Source organism: Helicoverpa armigera, chromosome 15 (genome assembly GCF_030705265.1).
Source record: "Helicoverpa armigera isolate CAAS_96S chromosome 15, ASM3070526v1, whole genome shotgun sequence".
Lineage (NCBI taxonomy): Eukaryota > Metazoa > Arthropoda > Insecta > Lepidoptera > Noctuidae > Helicoverpa > Helicoverpa armigera.
In genome coordinates this window covers 7,207,348-7,233,741 of record NC_087134.1, presented here as the reverse complement: position 1 = coordinate 7,233,741, position 26,394 = coordinate 7,207,348, and the positions used below count along the sequence as shown (strand labels likewise).

Genomic DNA, 26,394 nt, shown 5'->3' with positions numbered 1-26,394 from the left:
TAAACCTACGGCCTTGGTAGTAGACCATCATTATATAAGTAGGCTAATGACTGTCAGTCATGAACGCGCAGTAATTTGGAGCCAAACTTTTACTAGATGTTCGATCCGGCGAACAACATGACCAAATTACTAGTACTTGGGTAGGATTCCCCCAGATTCTTTTCATCATTTAGGATGTAGTATCTTACTTCATTTTGTCTGTTATTGCTTATAAAAGGAATACGAAATAAAAACATAATATTCACAAAATAAACTATTTATTTGCCATTTCTATTTGCTATCACTTAAAAATACATCGATGTAACAAATAAATCGGTAAATCCATTGACACAATCTTAGTTATATCTCTCAACAATTATTATTAATAATGATAAATGCATTCTTAAATAGCTAAAACCCGACCAGAGAAATAATTACACTCATGCTGCAACCGTGTAGGATAGTGCAATAAAACCAAGATAAATACAGCTTATTATTATTTAAATAAAACAAGTACAAATTCGAATTCATTAAAAAACAAGGTACGTTATGTTGCGATTCGTGTAATTTATTTATTTATAGAAAACTATATTTTCCTGGTAAGGCTTTGTCACTATGTACAGATATATAATTAGGTGAGCCTCGCAGATTCTATACTGTATAAAATTAATGACGTGATTTGAGGTGACTAAAGTAAAGCTTTATATAATTTTACCAACAACACTTGGCAGTCGCTGTAGCAATCAGAAGTTGCCTCGACCGCCGAGATTCGGGTTACTCTCGTGCACACTGCGAAAATAAATACTCGTTAGTAAATTACACACGTATCTATAGAAAAATACCTGATTTCTAAAACAAAAACATAAGGTACGAGAAAAAAAAACTCCAATGACCTTACAAAACGGGCCTATCTTTTAAAGAGGTAGAAAGAATAGATGTTGATGGATAGTTACAGTTGTTTGATGTTTTCTTTTAATATATTAATGTTCGAATCGCAATAATGAAAGTATCAAATTAAACAGTAACTCACAAGAACACGAAACAGTAAAAATCAGAAGCACACAAGAAAATAGACATTGTTAGTAACAAAGAACAGGAGCAACACAGAAGATTATCTTGATCCGAAGATTGTGCCAGTGCTTTGTAGGGAGATTAGTGATTTCTTGTTATCCAAATCAAAACAACAAAATCACTAGTCTTCCATACAACGCGCGGCGGTTGGCTGAAGCCCGTTAGTTGATGAACACCTAGAAATGTTAATTACCACAGTAGTTAGTCACAATAAAGGTTACAATGAGTTAGAACATACAGTTGTGATGAATGACAATGTCTAATATTTCTAAGTTTACACAGAATAAGGTTGTACAGTAGAGATTACAAGCATGGTAGGTACATGTGTGAACACTCGAAATGTCTACGCTCCCGCTACTAACAAGTGTGTGCAAGTTTACCTGAGCATCACAACATCGACGTCACACAGTCAAATCCGTTCAACAAACTCTACTTAATCTTAGTTTGGTTGGGTGCCAACTCAGGGAACTCTTCAAACATTCTATCGTCAAAATAATATCGTGTTAGTAATAATATTGAATTATAGTGATAGATAAATCCTCAACCGAGTAAAATGTTAACAGCACAAATCAGTTTGACTGGCAATATTAGCAATGGTTACAGTATGGTAGTTATTGGAATTAATGTTGACATGCTGTTCAATTTGGCATGAAATGCACGTTGTGTTGTGAAGACATGATGAAATCATCGAGCATCGCACGGAGTAACAAAACACTTTGTGATGTTTCATGTCGACATAAAAGTACGTATGAAGAGCTCGTTGTATGTGTTGACTGACTGCAGAGAGAAGAGGAAGGGTTTGTGGTACTGACCTCTGTTGCAACAAGTACTGCGCCATCTGTATGCGCTGCGGGGTGCCGGTGATGGTGATGATGCGGTCGGTGGAGCCGGGCAGCGGCTCGGCGATCTCGATGCCGGCGCCGCTCTCCGCGCGGATCTTACGTATGCGCGACCCGGCCTTGCCTATTATCGCGCCCGCCAACTGGAACGGAAACAATACTCTCATGTTGTATGATACGACCTACTTGGAAATAGTGACAACTGATAACTAATTGTTAATTATATTTTAAACTTAGTTTTAAATTGGAACAAAAGAAAATATGGAGTAGAACACTAACGTCTTTCGGAATGGTAACTTGTGTGGTGGTGTCCTGCTGGCTGCCGCCGTTATTGCCGAAGTTGCCGCCCCCTCCCCCCGCGCGGCCCCCGCCGAAGTTTCCTCCCCCAAAGCTGGTGCCACCACCGCCGCCTCCGCCACCACCGCCGCCACCGAAGGCACCACGCGGGGGCCCACTGAAGCTAGCTCTGGGACCGGGGCCCCCGAAATCGTTAAAAGCTGCTCTAGGACCGCCGGGCGGTCCGTTGCGGCCTAGCGGTGGGCCTCTAGGAGCGGGCCCCCGACCGGTGGGACCCATGGGTGGCATGCCGCGTGGCGGGCCCCGGGGAGGGCCGCGCGGGCCACCAGCCCCGCGGGGACCGGGGCCGCCGCCTCCCTGTCCGCTACCGAAGCCTCCGTATTCATCCGCGTAAAAGTCATCGTAGTTGTGCGGGTCGTAGTTCTGAACTGCGCCTTTGATGGGCACCTGAAAGTTTACATAGGGTACGTAGGGTAATAATGAGCCACTTATTTATTTTTTAAAATTGTAAAAGGTTAGATGTTTACCTGTCGTATAAGGTCGAGCACCTCCCGCACGCCGGCGGCGACTGCGTCAGCCTTGCCCACCAGCTGCACCACTCGCTCCGTGCTCTGCGGCGCCGGGTTCGAGAATATCTTCAGTCGAGCACCGGTTTTCTGCAACCACCATCACTTTATTACGATGCTGTTTTAACACTTGATAGTATGTAGATGAGTTGAGCATTTCTGGTGTAATTTAATTGCTGAACCCGAGTGATTTTTCGATAAAAACGCAACAATCGCCATGAATAAAAACTTTTTTCTTTCGGTAAAATTATTTTGAGTTGAATTGAATCGAAAAACCTCTTCTCAGTCTGTATGGTTGTCGTTGATGATTAGCCCGAGTACCACAACCCATCACATTGATTAAAACATGAACATCCAATCATAAAATAATGTTAACCTAGTTTCGACAAAGGCTAAACCCAACGCCCTAATTCCAAAACAAATTACATAACACGTAGGGTAAGTTCGGTTGTTTAGGGCAATCTGTCGCGACATAGTGGTGGTGTCGTAAAGTGGCATGAGCAATCGATGTGTGATCAATTACCGATATTAGATAAGGTGACAGTAGGTGTGCGGAGCGCGGTGACGTTTGACAGGCGGCGCGGCGCGTGCGCGGCGGCATCGACCGGCGCACGTGGCCGCCGCCCGGACACGCACAAACAACGCGCCCGCCCTCCGCACGCGACCACGCACCGCCTACTGCCAACCATTACTCAATACTGACGCGCCTCTCACTAACTAACTCACTTCACTCCTCAAGATACAAAAACACTGCACTGCCAGCTTACGCGATCAACTTATTATCCAACTCAATTGTTATAAATATTATTTAACACTTGAATTAAATATTGAATTGATGAACGGCGAGCGAACGAGATCGAACGTACGAGTTACGCGGCGCGAGCGGGGCGCGGACGGAGCGAGCATCCCTCGAGGGTGGTCGGTCGCGGAATGAGCGGCCGACTGGCGGCGCGTGCAACACCTGCCCGACCTCCCCTCCTTGCACTTGTGGGGCTCCGAGAAAAGCTCGCACGCGCCACGCCTACCACATGCCACTACGTAGTTATGATCACACAGAAAATCCATTACAAAGAAAATTGAACATTGCGCCCCCAACCACTCAAATTGTTTACCCCTATAGAGCGCGACGAATTTATTATGTTTAGAGTTCTTTTACAATTAAGTAAGTTGGGGCTACAACATTAACTTGGGATTGCAACGCTCGTATTCGGCATCCATCACAAATGTAAACCGCTTCAGATCCTCGTCACGAACGCAAGTCGGGGACGTCACTCACTGTGAAAAGGATCCGTTGGTGAAACGTCCACGACATAATTTATCAGTATACTGCGAGCTTTGTGGCTACAAGAAAACCGAGCAGCTGAAGTATATAACACGCGATAGATGTTTCGTGACCAGATTTTAAAATTTTACTGGAGCAGTAACGAAATAAAGTCAACCATATTTCATGAACATGCCAGAATATTTACAACATACTGTACTTTGCACTTCCAATCAATCATAAAGTTAGCTCGTCTAACCATAAAAGCTGCTGCAAATATTTGAACACAATTTGTCTTGATCAAACCCGGAGTCTTTGCAACGAAGATAAAACGTTAACCGATGAGGAGGTTACTTTTGCCAGGGTTTGTTCAGTTTATTGCGTAATTTAGGAAAATCTAAACTTTGGTTTTAATGAGTTTTAAGATTTTTTACGACGAGCTTTAATTGAAATATCTAATCCGTAAATCCAAACGCTCGCATACAGCAGTCCATTTCAGTACACCACACACAGCAACTCCAAAATATGTTACTGGCAAGATATTTCCCCTGGGCACCGACTGCTAATCAGCTACTGAGCAAAGCGTAATATTTCCAAACGGGCCGAGTGAACACTATTCAGATCAACTACAATTCCCTGAACCACCAAACAATGTAAGACTAGTCGGATTTCAGCATACGTTGAGTTCGTTAACTGCGGAGTCAGGATACGGATCAACAACCCCTATCTAGCTTTTGTTCGTACTATTGATCCAAGCGCTCGACCTGTGCTTGATAATTCGGGTTAGAAACAGCTTTTCTAAAAGCTGTGCCAAAATCGTACACAACATACTGGAAACTATCACTGTAGTCTAGAGAAGAATTAATATAGAATTGTTTAAAATGTATCGGTGGTCATGATTCAAAGCAAAGAAGGTTCGATCGGAAACGGAAGCGGGCAGGTCGCGTGCTGGCGTAATTGTCGGGGACGCCGCCGCAGGCCGGTGTCACCCGCGCCTAATTACACCGACGACATATGCGCGCCTGCTGCTATCTGTTATTTGTCTAAATGTAAATACCTTTTTCCAATTGTATTCCTAAAGCAGGTTCTATTTGTCTGATTATTTCAACCCCTCAATAACAGAGTATGCAAGGTAATTGTGGTTGTACCATGAGAACGTATTAACATATCCGCTGTAGTTTTTATGTGGATGTACATCAAGGATGTGGAGGAGGATCACAAAAAGTCCCGCGCGTCACGTGCGCGGAGCCCCGGTAACCCGACGCCGGCGCCGCGCGCTTCCGACGGATGAAACCCTACATGTGATATTACCCTACGGCTATTTCACAACCCACTCTACCAGGAATCACAATTTCATCACAAGGCTTCGACAAAACGTTTTGTTTCAACTTCAAAGTTTCAAAGAGAAGCCCAACCTATGCCTAATGTTAAGACGACCTGAAGAATCTTGAGGGGTGTTCAACTACCGCTAACAATGGTTCTCCGAGTTTATTTATAAAACTTCACAATGATCGATGTTAGAAATAAATCCGTCCTCGCCGAAGTAAATGCATCGCATTGTACAAAGTTTACCTGCACGATTCAAAGATAGGCGGCGGATGCGGTACCATATGTTTGAAATTTCTATTTATGTAAGAAAGACGGCCTCCGAGGGGCGAAGAGCATTGTGCAAGTAGGTAGGCTGGGTGAAGCCCAGGTGTGCGCGAGCTTTTTGTGAGGCCTTCCGGCGGCTGGGCGCGCACCTGCCGCCCGCGCCGCCTCGGCAGCTGCCGCCCGCGCACGCGCCGCCGCTATAGCCTACTGCAAGAAGACTGCTGCCCTAAGTACAGTTGATACTGAAGGTCGGTAACCTCTCATTAATATCACCTCCAGCACATGTCGATTCACTTGCCTTTTGAATAGCGTCAATAATAATAGCTTGCGCGAAAACACAATTACCTTTGTACTGCTGAAGACAGCCCTATTCAATGTATTTTTTATTCGGTCCGAATTTCCTTGAGGATATTGTTAATTCTATATTTTATAAAGAATTCTTAGTCTTGTTAAATTGAGGCCGAACCGTAAATTTAACAAAGGAGTTGCGAGAACAGCTGATTGATGGCAAAAAAAAACGCAAGGAAAAAAGGGAGCAAAATGGACGCAGGTAGATCACGATATACATTTTATATTGTTTCCAGAGAGCATCAACACTGATACATTGTTAACATTGTTCGCAAGGAACAAACTTGTACATAAAGAGGTACTCCGAGACATATTGGCACGTCCAGTGGCATCTCAAGCTGCAGGCGTAGTTAGTCAAATCTCGACACAAGCATCAGCTAACTAGCTCGAGTTATGAAATGCAACACCGCTAATAGCTAGATTGCGAAGTTGCGGCATCTCGTTCCGAGTTTGGGAAAACGCCGGCACGTACACGTTTTATAACTTTCAGCGAAGTTGCTCGAGTGGTAATTGATCCAACGCGATGCACTTTGCAGTGATGGAGAGAAGCTTTGCTTTATTTTTTACACTAGAAGAAGCTGCGAGTGACATCGTCGACAATATTTTTGAGTTAACTCATTCCTCCGTATACCTTTAACTTGGTGTTTGAAAATGAATGAAAAAGAAAATGAATTTGGTGTTTTTGTATGTTTCTTTATAAAGTGAATCGAAAAGTAACATTGTCGATAAAGAGATAAAGGTTCGTGTCGGCAGCTGGTTTCACATCTGCCTCGAAGCCCGTGCACCGGCACCACGTGGCCTGAATGCCATCGGGCTCCACTCGATAAAAAATCCTAAGTATAACTGCACCTTCGCTCGGCAGATGACTGCTAACAAGTCGTTAAAAGCTCAACGCATCTGCTCACCTCAATTATTTCTCGTAGATATCGGGATGCATTTAAAACGACGATGACAACAATAGATACGAAAGGACGTTCTAAATATAGATGATGCTACATTTATATGAAAAACTTGATACGTCAAAGACTTTCCGTTTAAAATAAGGACGACATTCGCGTATTGTCAGCTATTTATTTGTAACATTGTCGTGGAATTCTAGCGTCGACCATTGTTATGTCAAGAAAATACATTCTGATACCTAAACACGCTCTATAGAAGTTTATCAACATTGAAAATATGAAGTATGAACAGACCTTATTGTATATATTGTTAGGGATGCAAACTAATAACACCGTGTTAGGGGTGTGAGCAGTTTGCAAAGCAACGCTAAGCGTAAAGCTTACCTCTCTCAGCTCTTTGATCTTAGCCCCCGCTTTGCCGATAACGCAGCCTGCACGGCTTTGGTGGATCAGTAGACGAACGTCCAAATCTTCGTTGCTACTCTTCGGACCTCCCTAATAAATCAAATAAAACAAGGTAAAGATTTTTTCTTATCAAGTTATTGGTTATTGACAAGGTTGTATTCCTGATTCAACATTGTAGGTTTTTTGATAATCACAAAAATACAGCCCGCTTGTGAGATTTGCTTGTAACTTTCATGTATGTCGCGCTTAGAAATGAAAATCACACATTACGTAATACTTACATCAGCCAAACATGGCAGTATTTCTTTTACGATTTCCAGAATCGTGTCGACATCCGGCGCCGTTATCGAGAGTACCCTGAAACACACGCATCATTAGTGCTCACATTTGCGCAGCTCGGAGGGTATAAAATCACAGCACAATATTAACGGTACAAACATATCAACGGTCAGGGAGGTCTGGACTCGTAAACTGAAGCATGATGGCGATGAAACTTGATGTCCGTACGTGTCGTACTCAATCAGAGGCCTTCCAGCGCGGACAGAAGTAAGTCAAGTGAAAGGATTCAGTCCTAAGGGAACAGACTTATAGCGGCTAATGAGCGAGATGTAAGGACACCGAGGTCGTGAAAGTAAGATCAGAAGGCGTCCAGTGCGACACAGTGCAATCCTGCGGATGTGATGAGGACGGGAGCTCGAGATCGGAGTAAAGCGCCTAACGCCGGGAGCTAATGATGTTTAAACAGATTCCGACTCCTGACTGTTGACGAGTGAGTGTAAGAGCTCGACTCGGGCTGTACTTGTAAGATTTGAGAGTAGATGTTGGCGATATAGTTTACCGTTCGGGGCCGGGGCAATCTGGGACTGTTATAGAGGCTTTGTACTGCGTGGCGGGGCGGCGGGTGCGGGGCAGCGGCGTCCGGCGGGGCGGGACCGGCAACCAAGACACGCTGTAGCGGCGCCCCGCGCGACTACACTCGCTAACCCTAGCCGCGCCTTTGACCATGTTCAACTCTTGGATCAGACTCATTAGACACACTAGCGTTAGCTTGAGTTGAATGTGGCCAACGGCGTCGGAAAAGTGTAGGCGCGCGGCGCGTCGCGCTACTAGCCACAGGGGCGTCTCGGGGGCGCTAATGACCTGCAAACTGGCTGCCGGGGGGTTATTCTGTCTAAAGTCTACGGACTCGCCGCTGTCGCAAGACTCGATGCCGAGATGGCCATCGAATCTTACGTTCTTCTTCATTCATTATAGTTCCCTTTGCTTTCTACAAGGCAGACTAGAATTGCGCATATCATGATTAAAGTATAAAGATACGGGTCTGATTGGTTTTTTATTACCCAATAGGAGCACAGAGCAGTACAGTTTTAGTGAGTTTATAAGATTGGTAGACGTACCTGTGGCGAAAAAATGGTTAAAAGTTAAATATAACAACTAAATAGAAACATTCAGATAAGCAAACAACAAAAAAAAAATGCGAGTAATAACTTACTAATAAAATAAAATAGACATTTATAATTTTGGTTGGTCTAAGCGACAATAATCAATACCTGGTATACCTGCTATTGCTTGAAAGCTTACAAAAATACATTATTACTCAACGAAGAACTAGGACAGAGTACCTATAAAGTAATACTTAATGATGTGTTACAAGCTTTTTTATCGAACGAGTCTAATCGTAACAATCCACTACTTACTTCACATGTAGCTGCGGACGTTATAGTAAATACTGACCTGATTCCTTAGCTTCGAGATGTTCGCGCCGCCCTTCCCGATGATGGAGCCGGCGACCTGATGACAATCAACATTATGGAGATATGCCACTTCAAATAGGGGAAAAAACAGGTTTTGTTTCCGCACAATTACCCTTCTGTAATAGATCTATAAGTGATGAAGACGGTGAAAACTTTTTCCAAAATTCCTAGTTACGCAGAAAGAAACTTGCAAAAAGGTAGGAAGGTGCACATAACACATTAATTTACTTACGAATTAAAATTCTTTAAAGTACACCCTGAAGTTTTCGAAATGTAACGACTACTTTACAGGCAACCTAATATGCTAATACACGCTTTAGCGAGCTGTTCATAAACACATTAAACAACCGGGGCGCAGCCTTACAGGCTTGAATTGATTTTATGCAATTTTAATGATACTCCGAGGGTTGGCTTACGGCAAACCAACTGTAAACTTGACGCGTAATCTAGTTTGGGGCTTATTGGCTGCTCACTGACTACCGGATTGAATTGTTTCATTTGTGTTTAAGCTGTTGTTCAAGTTGGAGTTTTTTCTTTGTGACTAGTATGTTGGAATGAGGTCGGGATAAAAACTTACCTTGCTCGGTATAAGGAAGGTGACTTCGTCGTCTGTCTGCCGCGGCCGCTTTTGCGCGGGCCCTTCTTCCCCGTACGCATCTCGCTTCATTTTACCTGCACAACAAAAGAGTTCGGTTAACCCTTGTGTAAACTTGAACATTGTCGTTACATAATATAATTTTAACTAAAACAATAATTGGTAAACAAGGCAATTGTGTATCCTGAATTTTAACTGAATAACCGAATATTGAGTACTATGTGACTTGTCGCGGACGTATATTTTGTATCATACAGCTAATAGCGTCCCCACGTCCAAGTAGCAACTTACAGTTCTATGTATCATTTTCCGATAACTGAAGAAAGTCCAAAGAATTATTGTTATGTTTCCAATCTTCCGTTTAAACGCGGTTTTAACACTGCGCTTGGTTTACATCATTAGATTTTCATGCGTCTACTTCAGCACGCCTATTGAAAAGGCAATCAATTTTATGTGATTAAACATCGATATTAATTACTGATTTATTTTCTCTTGCATTTTTTAAATTGTTTTGAAGTGTTTCAATGTATTCGTAATTAAATCCGAAAAAGGGATATGTTTAATAAAGTTCGATGTAACTAAACGTTTGGGATAATAAAAGGTTGCTAGCATAGGCACAGGATGTAGACGTGACTTTACGAAGGGGACGGACGACCTACATCTTCCCTGTATCCCTATTAACCTCTCCCGCGAATAGATTACAAATGAACTTACATACGTTTCATTTTAATACGAGATGTTTATTTTTGGATTTGGGGACTTTGGAAAATATCAATTTCTATATAAAGAAATTTATATGTACGGTAGACCGCACATCAGTGGTAACTGTCATGCACCTTAACTCAATAGTAATAAGTACGATTTTCCTATAAAACTGTTACCACTGATCTGAAGTCGACTGTACTAGTAATAGTCAATAAATTAAAAGGCAGCGATTTTCTTCTTATTCCGAATAACTACTAAACAAAACCGCAATGTAGCCAGGATAAATATAAAATATATTATTATAGAAAAAACGCCGAGGTCACAGAAAGCCCATAAAATCATAGCTAATCATCAAATATTCAATCATAAGCCAACATCAAGCGGAACACGATTTAATCCGCTCATTGATGCGCCCACGGAAAAGCTTAAATAAGAATTCACTTCGTAACGTTCAAAGTGAAATAGAAAATCGCGCTTGATTGATCTATTATAAGCCAAGTACTTATTCTGAAAATAAATAAATGTAAGAAACAGTTTAAAAACAATTTCTTTTTTGATTTGCTTAGCTATTGCGGAGCGGGGGACCTTATTTTTACGCCCCCCTTTTGGGCATAATTAAGCATTATTTATTTTGCTATTCATATATTGTTGCTGTAATCGATATCATCATCGTAACTACCCTTGAATGTCCCCCTGCTGGGCACAGGCCTCTTCTTACACATAGGATTTAGCGGCATTAATCGAAATATATTAGAAAATTGATTAGGCTCTGGAATTTTTGGTGCCATCGTCGAAGCTTTTCTAAACATTGACTCCCGTTTCTGAGTTCTAATTAGACTTTTGCGGCTTTTAGGTAACTACATAAATGTATGTATGGTAGGTATCGCCTTTAAAGTATCACCATGTTGAATGACTTAGGGCTGATTTTTCAAGAGCCAGATAAAACGTCAAGTAGCTAACTGATCAATAACTTTATCTGATTCTTTAACGAACCAATAAAGAGTTTCAATTTTTCAAAGCATAGTTACCAGTCAGTTTACTACCTGACCTTTTTTTGTGACTAGCTTCACACTACATCTGTGTGAGCGAGACGCGCTTATGAACATTTACAGATCTAAGAAAGAGACAAACAATTTTCAACTTAATGACAGCGGTTGTCACATTTTAGAGGGAATCATAACATAACCTTAAACTTTGACGACTCGTCTTCGTGTTAATATTTATTTTCCGTTCGAATTTATTGTTTGCTTTTTGTGTGTTGTGTGTAATCATGGAAAATATCGTAAAACGTGAACGTTCCACGAATTTTAACAAAAGCGAAATAAGATTATTGACTGAATTGGTGGCAAAACACCGTACTATAATTGAAAATAAGCAGACAGACGCCGTAACCAATAAAGAAAAGGAAGCAGCGTGGATAAAAATCAGTTCATTATTTAATGCGGCTACGGGATTTACAGCGAGGAGTACCAAGAGCCTGAAGCTTAAATATGAAGGCATAAAAAAGGAAACCAAAAAAACATTGGCCAAACATCGGCAAGAGCTGTACAAAACTGGTGGCGGGCCTCTTCAGCCCCAGAGGTTACAGATATACAGGAGAGGGTTATCGCGATATGTTCGAATATCAATGGGCTGGATGCTCGAAATGACAGCGACAAAATTCCAGGTATGAAGTCAAATATTTTAAAATATTTTTGTTGATGTTACCATGGGAATTGATATAGTGTTTATGAAAACAAAAGTAATAACGCACTACATTTATCTTTAGCATCTTTCTAAGCAGTTTGTGTATTGTTGTTTTTTTTTTTCAGAACCTTTAGAACTGGAAGAGACTGCTAAAGTTGACCCGCTATCGTTGCCACTGCAATCATTAGAAAATAATTTAGTAATTGTACCATGTGATGACGATATTCCGTGTACTTTAGGTAAAATATCTAATTCAATAATAATAAATAACTTTAGAAAATAACTAAACATGTGCTGTAATTAATCTCTGGCTGCAGAATGGAAAAGAATAAATGTTTGATTTTTACTCATATCCTTGATAGATTTATGATCACATGATGGCCACTGATTTTTTTACAGAATGTTCAACCTATATATATTTATTTAATGTAAAATGAAAAACAAGGACCTGAATATATTTTTTTGTTTTAGATCAAGAAGAGTTTTGCCCGCAACAGGATTTAAAGGAGAAAGTTAACAGTGAAATTGGAAATGGTATTTTAATTTATTGAAAAAAAAGTACATAGTATAATAGTGTAATAAAATACACTCAGCGGCACGGAATCTGGCCCAAGCACATTTGGGCCTTATAACCATTATTTAAATGAAAAATCTGAATTTTTATTTTAAAATTGTTTAATTTACTCATTTTCCAAAAGAAAATGACTAACAAACAACAGAATTGTGAGGATTTTCATTAAGTTTCATTGAGTTACAAAACAGAGTCCTTTACCGCAATAATCACCATAAACTTTTAAATTCAACATTTTTAACAAAACAGAAAGTTATCGAATTTTAATAATGGGTGTTTCTTCCTCTTGACCTGATGACTGCCTGCATATGATCTGGCATGCTCTGGATGATGTTTTTTATCTCCATCTGAGAGATCTCTTCACAGGCAGCTACCTGCGCGGTTTTCAGTTCACTGAGAGTTCGTGGTGGGTTACGACTTGCTCGGACCTGTTTTTTAAGCATGTTCCAGACATGTCCTACAGGATTCATGGCTGGGTTTCTTGCAGGCCAGTCCAATTTTTGAATACCGACCTCGAACAAGTAATCGATTACGCAAAGAGCTGTGTGTGGTCGAGCATTGTCCTGCATTAAACGAAATTCTTCACTTCCTATGAATCCCTGACAGGGTAAAACATGATTTTGAAGGATCTCTTCAATATACCGCACTGTTGTCAGACGACTTTCGCCAACCAATAATTCAGTACGGGCTTCTGAACTTATGCCTCGCCAAACCAAGATGGACCCACCATGAAAACCGACTGTTTGCTTGGTAGTGGTGGGAAGAAACCATTCTCCGCGCATTCTCTCTTCACATTTACGGCCGTCTGGAGCTCTTAAGATGACTCTGCATTCATCGGTCTATAAAATTTTACTCCATTGGTGATGCGTCCAATTTGCATGTTCTCTTACAAACCTAAGTCTGGCTATGCGATGGTGCGGGAGAAGTTCCGGGCCTCGAGTTGGTCTTCGAGCACGCAGATCCCGTTCCTCCATCCTTCTTCTTATTGTGTGCTTACGGACGTTGACTTCTCTTGCTGTTTGCAAAGGCTGGCGTATCTCTAACGTAGTGAGAAACCGATTTTTCATTATTACACGTACGATAAATCGGTCGTCGTGCGCCGACGAACACCTAACACTGCCACTTTCTGGTCTTCTTGTGTAAAGGCCATTCGGGTCATACATTTTCTATGCATATTTTTTACATGTACGCGGTGCACTTAAAGTTTCAACCAGCTTCCGCTGCGTACGCCCTTGACGTCTTAGCAACACTACTTGAGCAACTTGAGCTGCAGTAAGGGTAATTTTCAGATCAAATTGTGAATAAAAGAGAAACAAAAAACGATCATAATCATTAGTTTTTTTGGAACGTGCTTAGTACTTCGGCAATTTCTATCTGAATTTAAACTTAACTTTCTGCTTTGTGTTCCAACAACGGAATCTGTTTCTAGTGTTATAAAAGTTAAACAGACACACATTTTTCTGTATTTTAATTAACAATTACGAAATTACTGACAATATGTCATATGAAATTAGAATTTACAACGCCTATCTGGGCTGATAACTACTTGTGTTCGTTTGGGCCAAATTCCGTGCCGCTGAGTGTATAATAGTAAATTAATTTGTTTTCAGACAAGGCCTTTGATGACTTTCAATCTATAGAGATACAGGATATGGAAGTGGATCAAACTGAAAAAGGTATGTCTTTATCAATTTTCCAGTTCATTTATTTACATTGTATAAAATAACATTAATTAAAACTTATCATTATTTTCAGAGAATAAGTGGTCTTCATGGAAGCCAAAGGCTTTAAAAACTAAGATTAGTCCATACTTGAAAAGTAATCAAAAAATTACTAAAGTTGGAGTGACTGCAAAACTGGACCATTTAACTGAATCTCGCTTAGAGCTAGTGAAGCTCCAGAAGGAAATTGCCATAAAAGAGCATGAGTTTGTCAAACAGGCACACTTATTAAAAATGCAGAACCTGCATAATGATGAAAGAAGGAAGCAGGAAATGCATGAAGTACTATTAAGTAAGCTCCGTACTGGTGTAAATTATGGAACAAGTCCTTTAGAAATAATAAATAAAGATTTATAAAATGTTTTTTTTTTCATTTACCTATTCAACAAAACAAGGATCTCTTTAGTCTTTGACCATTTTTTATTGTAATGTGTGTGTTTAGTTCCAATAAATTAATTTTTTATCACTACAAACCCAGACTGTTAAATTCTAATAATCCTATTCAAAAGCAGTGAATACCTCACCACAAATTATTTGATTATAACAATATGATTACTGTAAAGTGGAGGTATAATAAAAGAACACATTGTAGTTATAAAATTGTGTTTATTAATATATCATTACTAGTTGATTAGACTTTCAAAATATTCTAACATAGAGTCCCTTGTACTATTGTGTTGGTGTCCTGGCTGGTCAGCAATGAGAGTTTCAAATTGTGGTTGTTGTGGTATGTGGACTTCAGGATCCACAGGTGGTTCGCTTTCATTTCTAATTCTTGCAAGATTATGTAAAATTGCTGTTGCTACAATAATGTCTTGAGCGAGAGGGATTCGGCACCGCATTCCTATACTTAACACAGGAAATCTCCTTTTCCAAACCCCGAAACATCTCTCAATTACATTTCGAGTACGAATATGAGACTCATTATATAGTCTTTCGGCTTCTGTTCGAGGATCACTTAACGGAGTTAGTAAATAATGATTTAAGAAATAACCACTGTCACCTAGGACCAGTCCATTCTGAAATCTATTAGTATCAAACTGAAACTTTGCTGCAGAGTTTGAGAATATCAAACTGTCATGTGTTGAACCTGGCCATCGTGTTACTATATCTTCAAATTTTAAGTCGCTAGTACACATAGCTTGCACATTCAATGAGAAGAAACCTTTTCGATTTCTGTAGTCTTCTGCAGTATTGCCACCTGGTGAAATTATCTTGATGTGAGTACAATCCAATGCCGCTATAACCCTCGGAAATCGGGCAATATTAAAAAATCCTTCCTGTACTAATAATATTTCTTCTCTGTTAGCTGGCAATGTAACAAATTCCTGGCGAAGAGAGGCAATTGCTTCAGTAACTTTTCTTATAATTTTGCTCGCAGTTGAGTTGTGTATTCCAGCAAAATCACCTATCGTAATGTAGAAACTACCACACGCATAGAACCGCAAAGTCAGAAGTAATTGTTGTAAAGCTGGAACAGAATTGTTTCTGAAAAATAAAAAAATAATATATAGGTATCTTTCAATGTTACCTAGATCGTAGTCAATATACAAAAATCTCGTTTTTATTATTTATATAGAAAATAATTCTTACCTGTTTGTTACGTTGGCGATTTTACTTTCAATGAGGGTTAATAAAAATTGCACAGTACTTTTTTCGAGACGAAATCTCCTATGAAATTTCTTATCATCCCATAGAGACATATTATCAGGTCTCTCTCTAATAACTCTTTCTCTTCTCTCTGACTCTAAATAATTTAGCACTATATCATCTTCCTCGATTGTTTCGTCGTCGATAGAATCAAAAATATCCATTATTTTATAATTTAGGAAGCAAGAACACAAGTATAACCTACAAAAACGAACGCGCGTGATTGCAGAAATGACAAAATATCTGAGTTATCTGACCGTTAGCGCGCTACCTGGCCCGTAAAGGGCCAGATAAATTTATCGGCTGGATAGAGAGTTTACCTGACCGTTAGGGCCTATCTGTCAATTGAAAAATTGAGATTCTCGCTAACTGTGGAATAAACCTTATCTTTCCCTTTATCTGACCATTGAAAAATCGGCCCTTATACTAAAATAATTAAATAATAGTTATTCAATGGAAAATAATTCCGAACGGTTCAACCCTTCAAGTTGTTAAGTAAATTTTTGAATGGGGTATTAAAAGGATCGTTAAAATTTCAATACCTTTTGAGTCATCATTGAAAGCTTTAAAACAATTATTAACATAAAACTTAATGAAGTTTTAAGGTTGGCTACGACAGAAAAAAATAATAACAAGGACATTATTACTGGAACCAACTTTTACCTGTAGAATATATGGTAGTTTGACATATTTTCTCAACAATATCTATTCAACGGACAATATTCTATAGATGGAATTTATTCGACTACTGAACAATGTTAGCAGAGTAAAATATCGTGAATATTTTAACCACGTAAAAATTCTTCATCATTTTCATTAATTAGCGTCTTAATAAAGGAACATCTTAATGAGTTTGGAAATAACGAGCAACTTGGGGGACTAGGCATAATTATTGCAATAATAAAATTGCTTGATTAAGTAAGAGTTAAATATTTTCTGAGGGTGTTGTAGATATCATGTTTAACTTATAGCGATCCAGAAAGTCCAGAAAAAATAATTTTGATTGACAAAGCAAGAATAAGTTTTATTGAACCTTAATCGCATCTCAGCTGAGTAATTTATAGACAACCCGAATAACCCTGATGCCGTACAAGAACATTTTTTGTGAAGCTTTCATCACGAAGCTATGCACAGTAAATTCTGTAAAGTTGGCAAGGCAAAAAAATATAGCTTCAAAAACTGAGGATGTCTGGGAATTGGTCCAAGGGTGCAGATGGCACGTTCGGCCAGCGTATGCTAATGTGACCGTCTGCCGGGCAGCAGGTGAACGAGGTCACTGACTCCGCAGGTGCACGCCTACATTCGCAAGTCGCGCCATTCGCGCCACAAAGGGTAGGTACTAATATGCCCTGCTAACTATCAACCATCCACAAGGCTGAAACTTTCTTCATTTCCTGAGATCTCGCGCGTAAGTTTAGAGAGGTGTTCCGCCGACCAATAAGTATTATTGTAATTAATCATCAAAACACCAAAATAAACAAGGAGGTTCTTTGACAAAAAAAAGAACCAGAAAAAGAATGAATGCACAAAGAAATCCCAAAACTTGCAATGCTACACAAAGAATAGCAACGAAGTGCGTCTGGAATTAGAACCAGGTTAAGGACGATCAAAATGTATAATCGAATGCGTGAATAGAACAGGCGGGAGTGAAACGGGGCCCGGAGCCGCCCCGGCAGGTGTTCGACGCACAAAGACCGACATACCTAAAGACCAACTCGCGCAAAAAATATTATAAAACCCTGCGACCAACCGTCGCTCAAAATGTCACTACCAGCTGTCTCGCCTCACCTGTGTACCGTTTCTTTGCCTAGCCAAACCTGAGCCTTTTTACTTAATAACCTAATAAACATAATGGATTCTTGAAGTCAGCGTAAGCTTTCAAACTATTAATTTTTCTTTTAAAGTAAGTAAGATGAGATAGCTGAGTTTTTTGGACTGAAAAGTATTTTTCATTTTCAGCCACAATATAATTTGGGTTTCTCTCAAATCGAGGAAATTGAGTGATGATGTGAACAAAGAGTGATGTACGGTTTAAATTAAAATAAACAATAATTATAATGTTGCGATATGTGAGGAAAAAAAAAACGAGAAACAAAACAAAAAAGTGATAATTAGATAATGATACTTACCGAAAAATTGAGCGCTTTTAGGATGAGGCAAGTTATTCCTAGAACAAAACATGAGCCCTATTAGATTTTAACGATGGAATTCCAAAAATTAAATTCATCGAATCGCGAAAAGAAAAATGTAACATACATTGTAACGAGTAAGTAAAATAAAGAGCGCGTGTGGCTTCATGTTTTTAGGTTTGGTTCACGTCTAGTAATGAAGACGTCCGCGGGTAGACTGACATCGTTTGTGTTCCGACGGGCTTTAGTAAAGCACCCCCGAGACGCCGGGGCGCCGGAGGTGCACATGCGCGCCACCCGCCGCCCCGTCAATAACACCCTGCCTCTCATTGTGCCCCGGAAACGACGACTTAACGAGTCACGCCGCAAGACGACACCCTGTTCTATGTCTAAGCCTATCTAGATGTCTTCAACAATGTCACTCAAATTAGTTGATATCTGTACTTCTGTTGCAGAGGCATTCTGCCCCAGTACCCGAAGCGCGCTTGTGCTTTGCGCCTTTGTTCCAATTTCAGTCAAGTTTGGAGGGGTTGGCCTTTTGGTTAATGAAACATCTTTGTTGGTAAAGATAAACTATGAGGGCTACATATAGGGTACAAAATGGAGCAAAGGATTAATTTAGGAAAGATAGGGATCATTATTACAATAAATTGCTTTATGACCCAAGTCACCTAAATCACAAAGTCTGATTATAATTTCCATATAGTGCGTCAAATCATACATTTTGGGTAACACGTTGTTATCGGTATGATGTGAGAGCAATCTACATAATAAACATCCGAGGTGGCACCTTTAGCATGCGACACTGTCGTTACGAGCCACTAATGTCCACCTACGACTTCACTTAACAAATTGACCACAATAAATGGAAGTTATATTCGTTGTTACATCAATAATAACAACATTAATAACCTTTTAACGCATTCGCCTGAATCAGTCCTTGTATAACTGATAAGCAAATATAAGATTGACATCAACGTACACGGAGCTTTATTAATTGCAACAATTGCGATTTTCGAACTGGAGGACTAATACTAATTAAGCCAACTTTTTCTCATAATTAGGTTCATGCCTGTGAATTTATTTTATTTTAATTACCGAATAAGCTGCAGAATCACCTGACAAGCCCTATATTCAGAGTTTTTTCAAATCCGCCTGACAGCCTCGTCCTAAGACTTTTTAATGAGTACTTTGACGTTAAGAAATTAATGTTAAAGATGGTATCGAATATAAATAAGTACACAAGACATAGTTTACATTACATGAATATGACAAATTTCAATGTTACTAATGACATTGGAAAATGGTAAATTACTTCCAATGCGACAGAAGATCAATCAGACCATCCAAATATTCGTGCGATCGACGTCCGATATGTGTGTTTGGACTTCGTTTCATAAATGTGTGTATGCATACCTACATTTAATGTTTGTAGTTGTATGTATGTCAATAGCTAATAGCCTACCGATGAGCCACGTCGAAGACAATCGTTGCCTAGGCGACCTAATCACAACAAAAATGCGCACTATAATAATATTCCACATAGACAAAGTGACATCGATGGGGATGGTGACCATGCCAGATACAATGTATGGACAAGTCATGCTATAAGATTTACATTATAAAGCTAACTTGATCTTCTTGAACCAATCATGTGTTTGCTAAGCTCGCAAATGAACTGAAACGCGACAAAGATATTAGTAATTTGATAGTCAACTGTCGATTATTGACATTATTCAACAAGAATAAGAAAACAAGTACATACTTAAGATTTTAAACTGAAATTAAGTTTAAATGAAGAAGCCTATAAAGATGTGGTTTTCTAGTAGACGACATTCCTCGAGATGATAAGAAGCGGTTAGACTTATCAGCTTGATCTACAGTTTATTCATATGAATTAATAAGATTGCTCTAATATTTACTTAAACTGATAAGATGGTCCTTCTTGCAAAGAAAACAATATGTCACAAAGTACGTCAAGTCTGCAATTAAATATTAACGTGAGATAAAGCATATGTTGCGAAGGTAAACTATCGGTACAGTCGTGAGAACTGACGGCTGATGAGACAATCATGCGGTGATGTACTGACCCAATTGTAGCTGGCTTCTCCCTACGACATTATTTTAAACGTGTAATAACCTGAAGTAGGGTCTTCAGGGCTGCGAAGTCTGTAATTTACCAGACACAGGTCGCTAAAATATTCAGCGACAATGGGAACCTACCAGGCGCCGCAGTCCACCACGCCTACCCTGAGAGTGGACACGTGATGTCCGAGGCTACTCCACCACCACCCATATCATTAATTCCCTTCTTCTGTCTAACGAATATGCAGGTGTCTTTGAGGCCACTTCTTTATAATTCAAACGGTAATTACAAGTCTCGATGTTGCTTGTGCATATTAAATTACAAAATGCACGATGTAAAATTGTCTGATTGAAACTGTTTCAAAGGTAATTTTCTAGGTGCATGCATTTTTAATACGGTAATAACGGTGGGGCCTATTTAAAGTTCTATGTGAACCTTACTGTCTGTCATAGGTATCGGTAATACTTCATAGACTTATACCGTTAAGGATGTATGGCATAATTTGTGGAATAATGTATGCGGTTTTTCTGTGAAATGGCACGCACGCGGCAGGTAGATGTGAGTAAGGAGTACACGCCCGTGTCATATATTTTGCTAAAGCGTTTCTTACGCTATAAATTTGGGGACGTTTAAAAAAGAGGCCTTCGCAAAGGTCCGCCAGGACCCTGATCTATTATTGATAGAGGCTTTGGAAAAGCCTTTTTTTGGCAAGGAAAATTCGATTATAAAAGCTGTTGCGAAACATCTTGTTATTTTTAGTAAAATCCTGTAAGGTTTTTTGATTCTCTCTTTAACAGGAGTCAAAAAAATATTGCATTTCAGCGACGAGGACTATAACTAAATCATAACAAACCTAATTTTACGACCTTCTACTGACAAAGAATTCCTTGCACAATTTAGGAAATAATCAGCAAATCATTTAAAAACTAAAGTCTACTCGATCTTAAAATCTGGATAAATATTTCATCTTAAAGCAATTAATCATACATAACACATCAAAAGATTATTTCGTGAAATAATAGGTATATTGTTCTGAGCGCGACGTTATTGCCACTTCATATAAGGCAGTCACAATCGCACTTAACACGCTCGAGGGCCCACGTTGGGCGCCCGTGACTGTCGTATCCGTTTAAGTATAATAATGTGTAACGAATCATGAAAGCATTACAACCCTACTTACGACATTATAGCTACGTTTACAGCTTTGTACGAGACAGATGACGTTGCAAGTTGCAACCTTATCCTTTCTCATATTCATCCTTACTCTATCTTGTAACAAACTTAATTTGGATAAACCTATACAATGCTTCATAAAAACTAGGTCGGACCTTTTGAGCTAATTTTGAAAGGGTTCCGGAAGGTTTAAGTACTTAATCTGAACATCCCTCTCGCTGAAAACTCGGTTATGTTATTTTAATTACTGCCGCAAAAACGAAGCGCCATTTAATTTTAGGCGTCAAGCAGAGTTCGGTGCTTTTACTAAAACAAAAACCTTATTTTAGAGAGAACTAAAAAATTACTTAGGTGAACTGAAAAATGTATCCTGAGTAATTGAAAACTCTCCCAATTACCTAACTTGAATAACCTTTTTCTTTTATGGAAGTATATAGGTACGCTTCTTGGACCTCACAAACAAATCAATAAGTTTAATGACTTCTCCACATTTAAACCCAATTCCACTCAAGTCAGATGCGTGCAGGTTTAATAATTCTACTTAGCACGAAGAATGTTCCTTAGAAGCGTTTGTATTTGTCGGGCGTATTACCAATTACTAATTATTGCCTAAAAATGTTAAGAGCGCAGTTAAAGAATTGCTTTTATTCGAAGAAAACGTTTAGGTAATTAGGAGAAAGGGGCAGTGTGGAGGGCCACGTTCGCCCCCTGTGGCCTTTCAGACAACGGTTATCCATTTCGTTTCCTCGTGGGCCGGTCTGCGTGAATATTTGATGTTTCTATCGATCATAACTTCTTTGCGGCTCTATGAGGTACACAGAAGGGCCTATATAGTGGTTAATGTTGTACAAGAATAAGAGGTTCCTACTGTCTTGCCCAAACTAAAAAGTCATGGCACTGACTGCTTAGCCTAACTTGATTTTAGAATCAAAATAATGTAATAAAATATTGAAAATATGCATCCAAAAAAAGAGCGAGGACTATTCCCTAAACGCCCGCCCACATCCTAAGTGTTTTTCCCAAGAAGAAAAGACGCTATGAGTTCCTCAACATTATATTTTTCCATGTATGCTATAATGGATAGGCATAGGTACATAATACATCCACCTATATGAAAAGAGTAATGATGTTCTATATTTTAATTTTGGTTGCGTTATTACATTACGGTTTAAAAGCATTGCCTGGAAAGTAAATTAATTTACATCAAGTTAAAGCGTGCTCAGGGGACCACCAAATGCTCTGATTTTGCAGAGGGTGCGGGACGTAGTATGCTTCTTGTGGTCACACATCATGAACGAACGAAGAAGAAGAATAACATTATATTCTCATTTGCCGTCTAAGCCCCGCAATTAAGTGGCGACTTAGATTCAATTTTCTTTTCCAACTAGACAGACAAGACAGACACTTGCATTTATTATGCAGACCATTATATCCCTTTATATAATGCTGTATTGGATATTTGCGTGCAAGTCTATACGGTAAAAGGAATATCAAATGATGCATTTAACGGCGTAATGGGGTTGTCTTCATGACTTATATAGGAGGCGACATGGTGGTTACGAAGTAAAAATAGTCTAGAATAGTAAGAAAGGTATTGGACGGACGTTTCGTGAGTGTAATTGGAGAGGTCCGTGGGCGTGCCGCACGCTACGGCAGCGCAGTCGGGCGGGAGACATCTTGTATGTATTTGCCTCTCTAGTAATTTCCCCGTCCGTCCTTGTATATTTAAGCGGCGGCGTCCGTGCCGCTCTCATGCATATGTCATGAGCAGTTGCCGCGCGACGGTTTGTTGTCGGTGGAACCGCGGGAAACGCGACCACCGGCCCCAGCCCAGGCCCACCGGTCCCACCACCGATAATTATTATGTTCTAGTTTCGATTCCGGTGGCTATCGGCGCCACCCCGCCACCGCTGTGGTGGCGACGCGACGTCGCACCACCACCACCACCAAAGGGATGAGGCGACAATTAGATTCCCGTTTTCTCCAATACTGTATTGCATGTACGGTCAAATTAAATGGCAGGCACCGTAAAAGCAGTCATAAGTCAGGTGTGCGCACGCGAGGCAATAAATAACGTGGCTCTATTTAATGTCCCTGTGGACAAATATCGTGGATGGGTTATTGAATAAAACATTAAACCTTTTTCATGTCCTACTTAGATAACTCATGCAATTATCTTTTGGAGATTTTTATTTACAGAACCATTTTTAGATTTTTAATAAATACATAACAGTTGGGCCCCGACGGATCCATCGTTTTCCTCGAGATAGATTACTTAGAAGATTTCATAGATGTTTGACTTTGTGATGGATTGCCTCTAAACCCCACTTCGTTTTAAGGGCGAGCGGGAGTCATTAATTAACCACTACCGTAAGATAGAGTTACTCTGTATTAAGATAAAATGGGGTCAAATTTTATATAGGGTTGTAACGGCATTTTTATTGCCGGTTTTTATTATGTTGGAGGATGAAGCTAACCCTCTACTAGTTAAATAATAAGTCCGAAAATAAATCAGTCTCACATAAAACGACTGAGATCATTTCGATGAAATCGCAATCAAGAAAAATCCGACTCGTTTAGTAATTACCTCAGTATGAGAGTGCAACCGCGAGCTTTTCTCTTTACTTCGGCCAATTCCTGCTAAGATAATTACATTTTAAATTGATCAAATTAATAAGAATCGGGTGGAAGAAATACAATTGGCGAGGAATACACTTCCTCGCCAATCTTTTTTGCCAGAGTTAGTTGGTCTTCACCTAAAGCTTTATCATGTAGGACACGTCCAACCCAAAGACAACGTATGTTATTTTGTTGCATATTCGTGCGAAAGAAGTTCTGATTCTAGATGCAGGTGAAGCCAAAGATACACAATATTTAAATGAAAAAAAAAGTATGATGTAATAGATGATTGGTCATATTTAAATATCATTAAAATCCTAAAACTACATTATTTTATATTGGAAAAAACACATGATGCTATTAAAAAACTTTATAGTATGAAACTATTTAGTGGCGTCAGCAAGTGCAGTTTTATGGTCAACAAATAATAGACTGTACTCAAATTAATGTCTATTTTTAAAAGAACAAAATATAGTTGTCTATTACCTTATCATAAAATATACTATGTGAAAGTAAAACAGCTGTTTTACTGATGATTTACAACTTTATTGGTTTGAAATTGCAAAAAATATATTTCAATAATTAATGTGAGAAAATTATTTAGATTGTGTATTATCCGGACTGTTCTTATAACACACCCACCTTTAGCTTACATCGACTGCCTAACCTGTCGCCAACTATGTTGTGGTCAGCTTCTAGTCTGAACGGGTGCAGCTGAGTAACTGTTTTACACCAATCAACTGTCTATCTGACTTAGTAAGACAGGTTATCAGATTGTCTAGCTACTGACTACATAATGATTGCGATAGTCAAATTACCCCTCATGATGATGAAGCCTCACCAAGCATTGCTTAACCTTATGATAGATTCATGCAGGCAGCTGGGTGTGTATTAAATTGAATTTTAATAACTCATTCATTAATTATTTTTCATGTCATTGCTAATGCCGTTGTAAATTGCATATTGTTGGTGACAATGCAAAGGTTCTGTTTTAAACATATTCTTTAAAAATGTCCTTTTCACCCAAACATATATAAAGATGCTTCAAAATGATAATGAAACAGAATTATGAATTTCAAATATGTATCAAAATTAAACAAAAATATATTTGGTTACTTTTCTACTGAAACATAATGCATGATGAAATAGCTCTATTTGTATAACCACTGATAGGTAAAAATACTTTAGTCCAAATAGATAAATGTAGTTTTAACTGTTTAAATATAATACAATGTTTATGAATGATAAGTCTGAAGGTTGTTTTGATGTGTAAAATTGATGTTTTAACATCAATTTTGATATTGTTGACTTTGTTAGCGTAAAACATTGAATTGTTATTTAATTTGTTCCATTTTACTTGTTCTTCCATTTCCATAATTTTTAATATTTATAAATTTTTGAAAGTGTAAACGTCTTTCCTGCAAAAATATTGGAATATCATTTGCTTGTTAACTTCTTCAATCTTATCATCATTATTTATAAACAATGACTGTGTATATCTATGAGATTGAAGAGGAGAACAACAAGGAGGATCTAGTCTCATCTGAGAATAGCATCAAAATGATTTTGGTAAAACTTTAAGAGTAACCACAAATGGTTAGGAAGTGGTTTTAGATTAAATAATCCCATTGGCTTCGTCAAAGACGAAAGTAAATTATACAGCTGACTGTGAGAGCAATAAAAGCACTTTACATACAATGTTTTCTCTGATACGCAGTTGGAATGTAGGAGTAAAATGTATTTTCAGACAGCATTATCGCAATCCAATCCAAATATAAATGCGTACTATATTTTACATTGTAGACAACACCAATGTCGCTGATATAAGTTAAATGGTATTTAACAAAACTATTAGACGAATTCCTGTGGTTTTAAACCAGAACATGACTAAACTAACCCACTTAGGATACAAGTAAACAATGTTTTAACCTGTCAGTGGTTTAAATACAATAATAACTTGCAACATATGTATGACAAACCAGCCCTGGTACATTTTGTGTGCAATTATGACTAATTACAATAAAATCAACGCCGCACCGGCAACAAAATAATCGATAAAGTGACGTGACTTCAGTGTCGTGAAATTACAACGATTACAAAATTATTATAAAATAGCTTACCTTTATAAGACGAGGTGCAACAATTTTATTCTTCTGCACAAACACTTATTGAAGATTACTACAGTTTACTATTAACATGTAATTAAACAATAATCAGCCAAATAATTGCGAAACAGGAAAACCACAAAAAAATGGCGGCAATGGTAAAAAAAGATGTTTGGTAGGTTTTCCAATGAATGGTAATACCATCCTACTTCATTTCTACCATTTAGTTTATCGATACCAAAACAGTTCGCCTAAAATATTTTACTGTAAACAAACGTGAAGTAAAACGCTGAGATTTTTGATATACTTATTAGTTAGACGTAGATACGACTGTTAATAACT

At 38.9% G+C, this 26,394-nt stretch overlaps 2 protein-coding genes and 2 long non-coding RNA genes across 8 annotated transcripts; 2 read left to right on the top strand and 2 right to left on the bottom strand.

Moving 5' to 3' along the window:
- Window positions 1–240: 240 nt before the first annotated feature.
- On the bottom strand, window positions 241–26,237 carry Hnrnp-k (Heterogeneous nuclear ribonucleoprotein K). 5 transcript variants are annotated; one of them, XM_049845143.2, is made up of 11 exons: window positions 26,068–26,237; window positions 18,070–18,107; window positions 9,590–9,684; window positions 8,993–9,049; window positions 8,097–8,140; window positions 7,540–7,615; window positions 7,238–7,348; window positions 2,714–2,842; window positions 2,169–2,633; window positions 1,863–2,032; window positions 241–768 (listed from the first exon to the last, which is right to left on the bottom strand). In XM_049845143.2, the coding sequence occupies exons 3-11, from the start codon at window positions 9,677–9,679 to the stop codon at window positions 723–725; spliced, it is 1,188 nt and encodes a 395-aa protein (XP_049701100.1). In that variant the 5' UTR covers window positions 9,680–9,684; window positions 18,070–18,107; window positions 26,068–26,237; the 3' UTR covers window positions 241–722. The 5 variants fall into 5 exon arrangements, with proteins under 5 accessions (XP_049701100.1, XP_049701098.2, XP_063894115.1 ...); XM_049845141.2 differs by lacking the exon at window positions 26,068–26,237 and adding an exon at window positions 18,197–18,281; XM_064038045.1 differs by lacking the exon at window positions 18,070–18,107 and having other exon boundaries at window positions 9,590–9,686; window positions 26,071–26,237.
- Window positions 11,221–12,532, top strand: LOC135117826 (uncharacterized). Its single transcript, XR_010277196.1, has 2 exons — window positions 11,221–11,978; window positions 12,124–12,532. It is a non-coding gene; the product is annotated as an uncharacterized LOC135117826 (long non-coding RNA).
- LOC126053987 (uncharacterized) lies at window positions 14,153–14,653 on the top strand. The gene is made up of 2 exons (XR_010277197.1): window positions 14,153–14,245; window positions 14,325–14,653. It is a non-coding gene; the product is annotated as an uncharacterized LOC126053987 (long non-coding RNA).
- LOC126053986 (putative nuclease HARBI1) lies at window positions 14,877–16,378 on the bottom strand. Its single transcript, XM_049837487.2, has 2 exons — window positions 15,884–16,378; window positions 14,877–15,778 (listed from the first exon to the last, which is right to left on the bottom strand). The coding sequence occupies exons 1-2, from the start codon at window positions 16,102–16,104 to the stop codon at window positions 14,914–14,916; spliced, it is 1,086 nt and encodes a 361-aa protein (XP_049693444.1). The 5' UTR covers window positions 16,105–16,378; the 3' UTR covers window positions 14,877–14,913.
- Window positions 26,238–26,394: the final 157 nt, after the last annotated feature.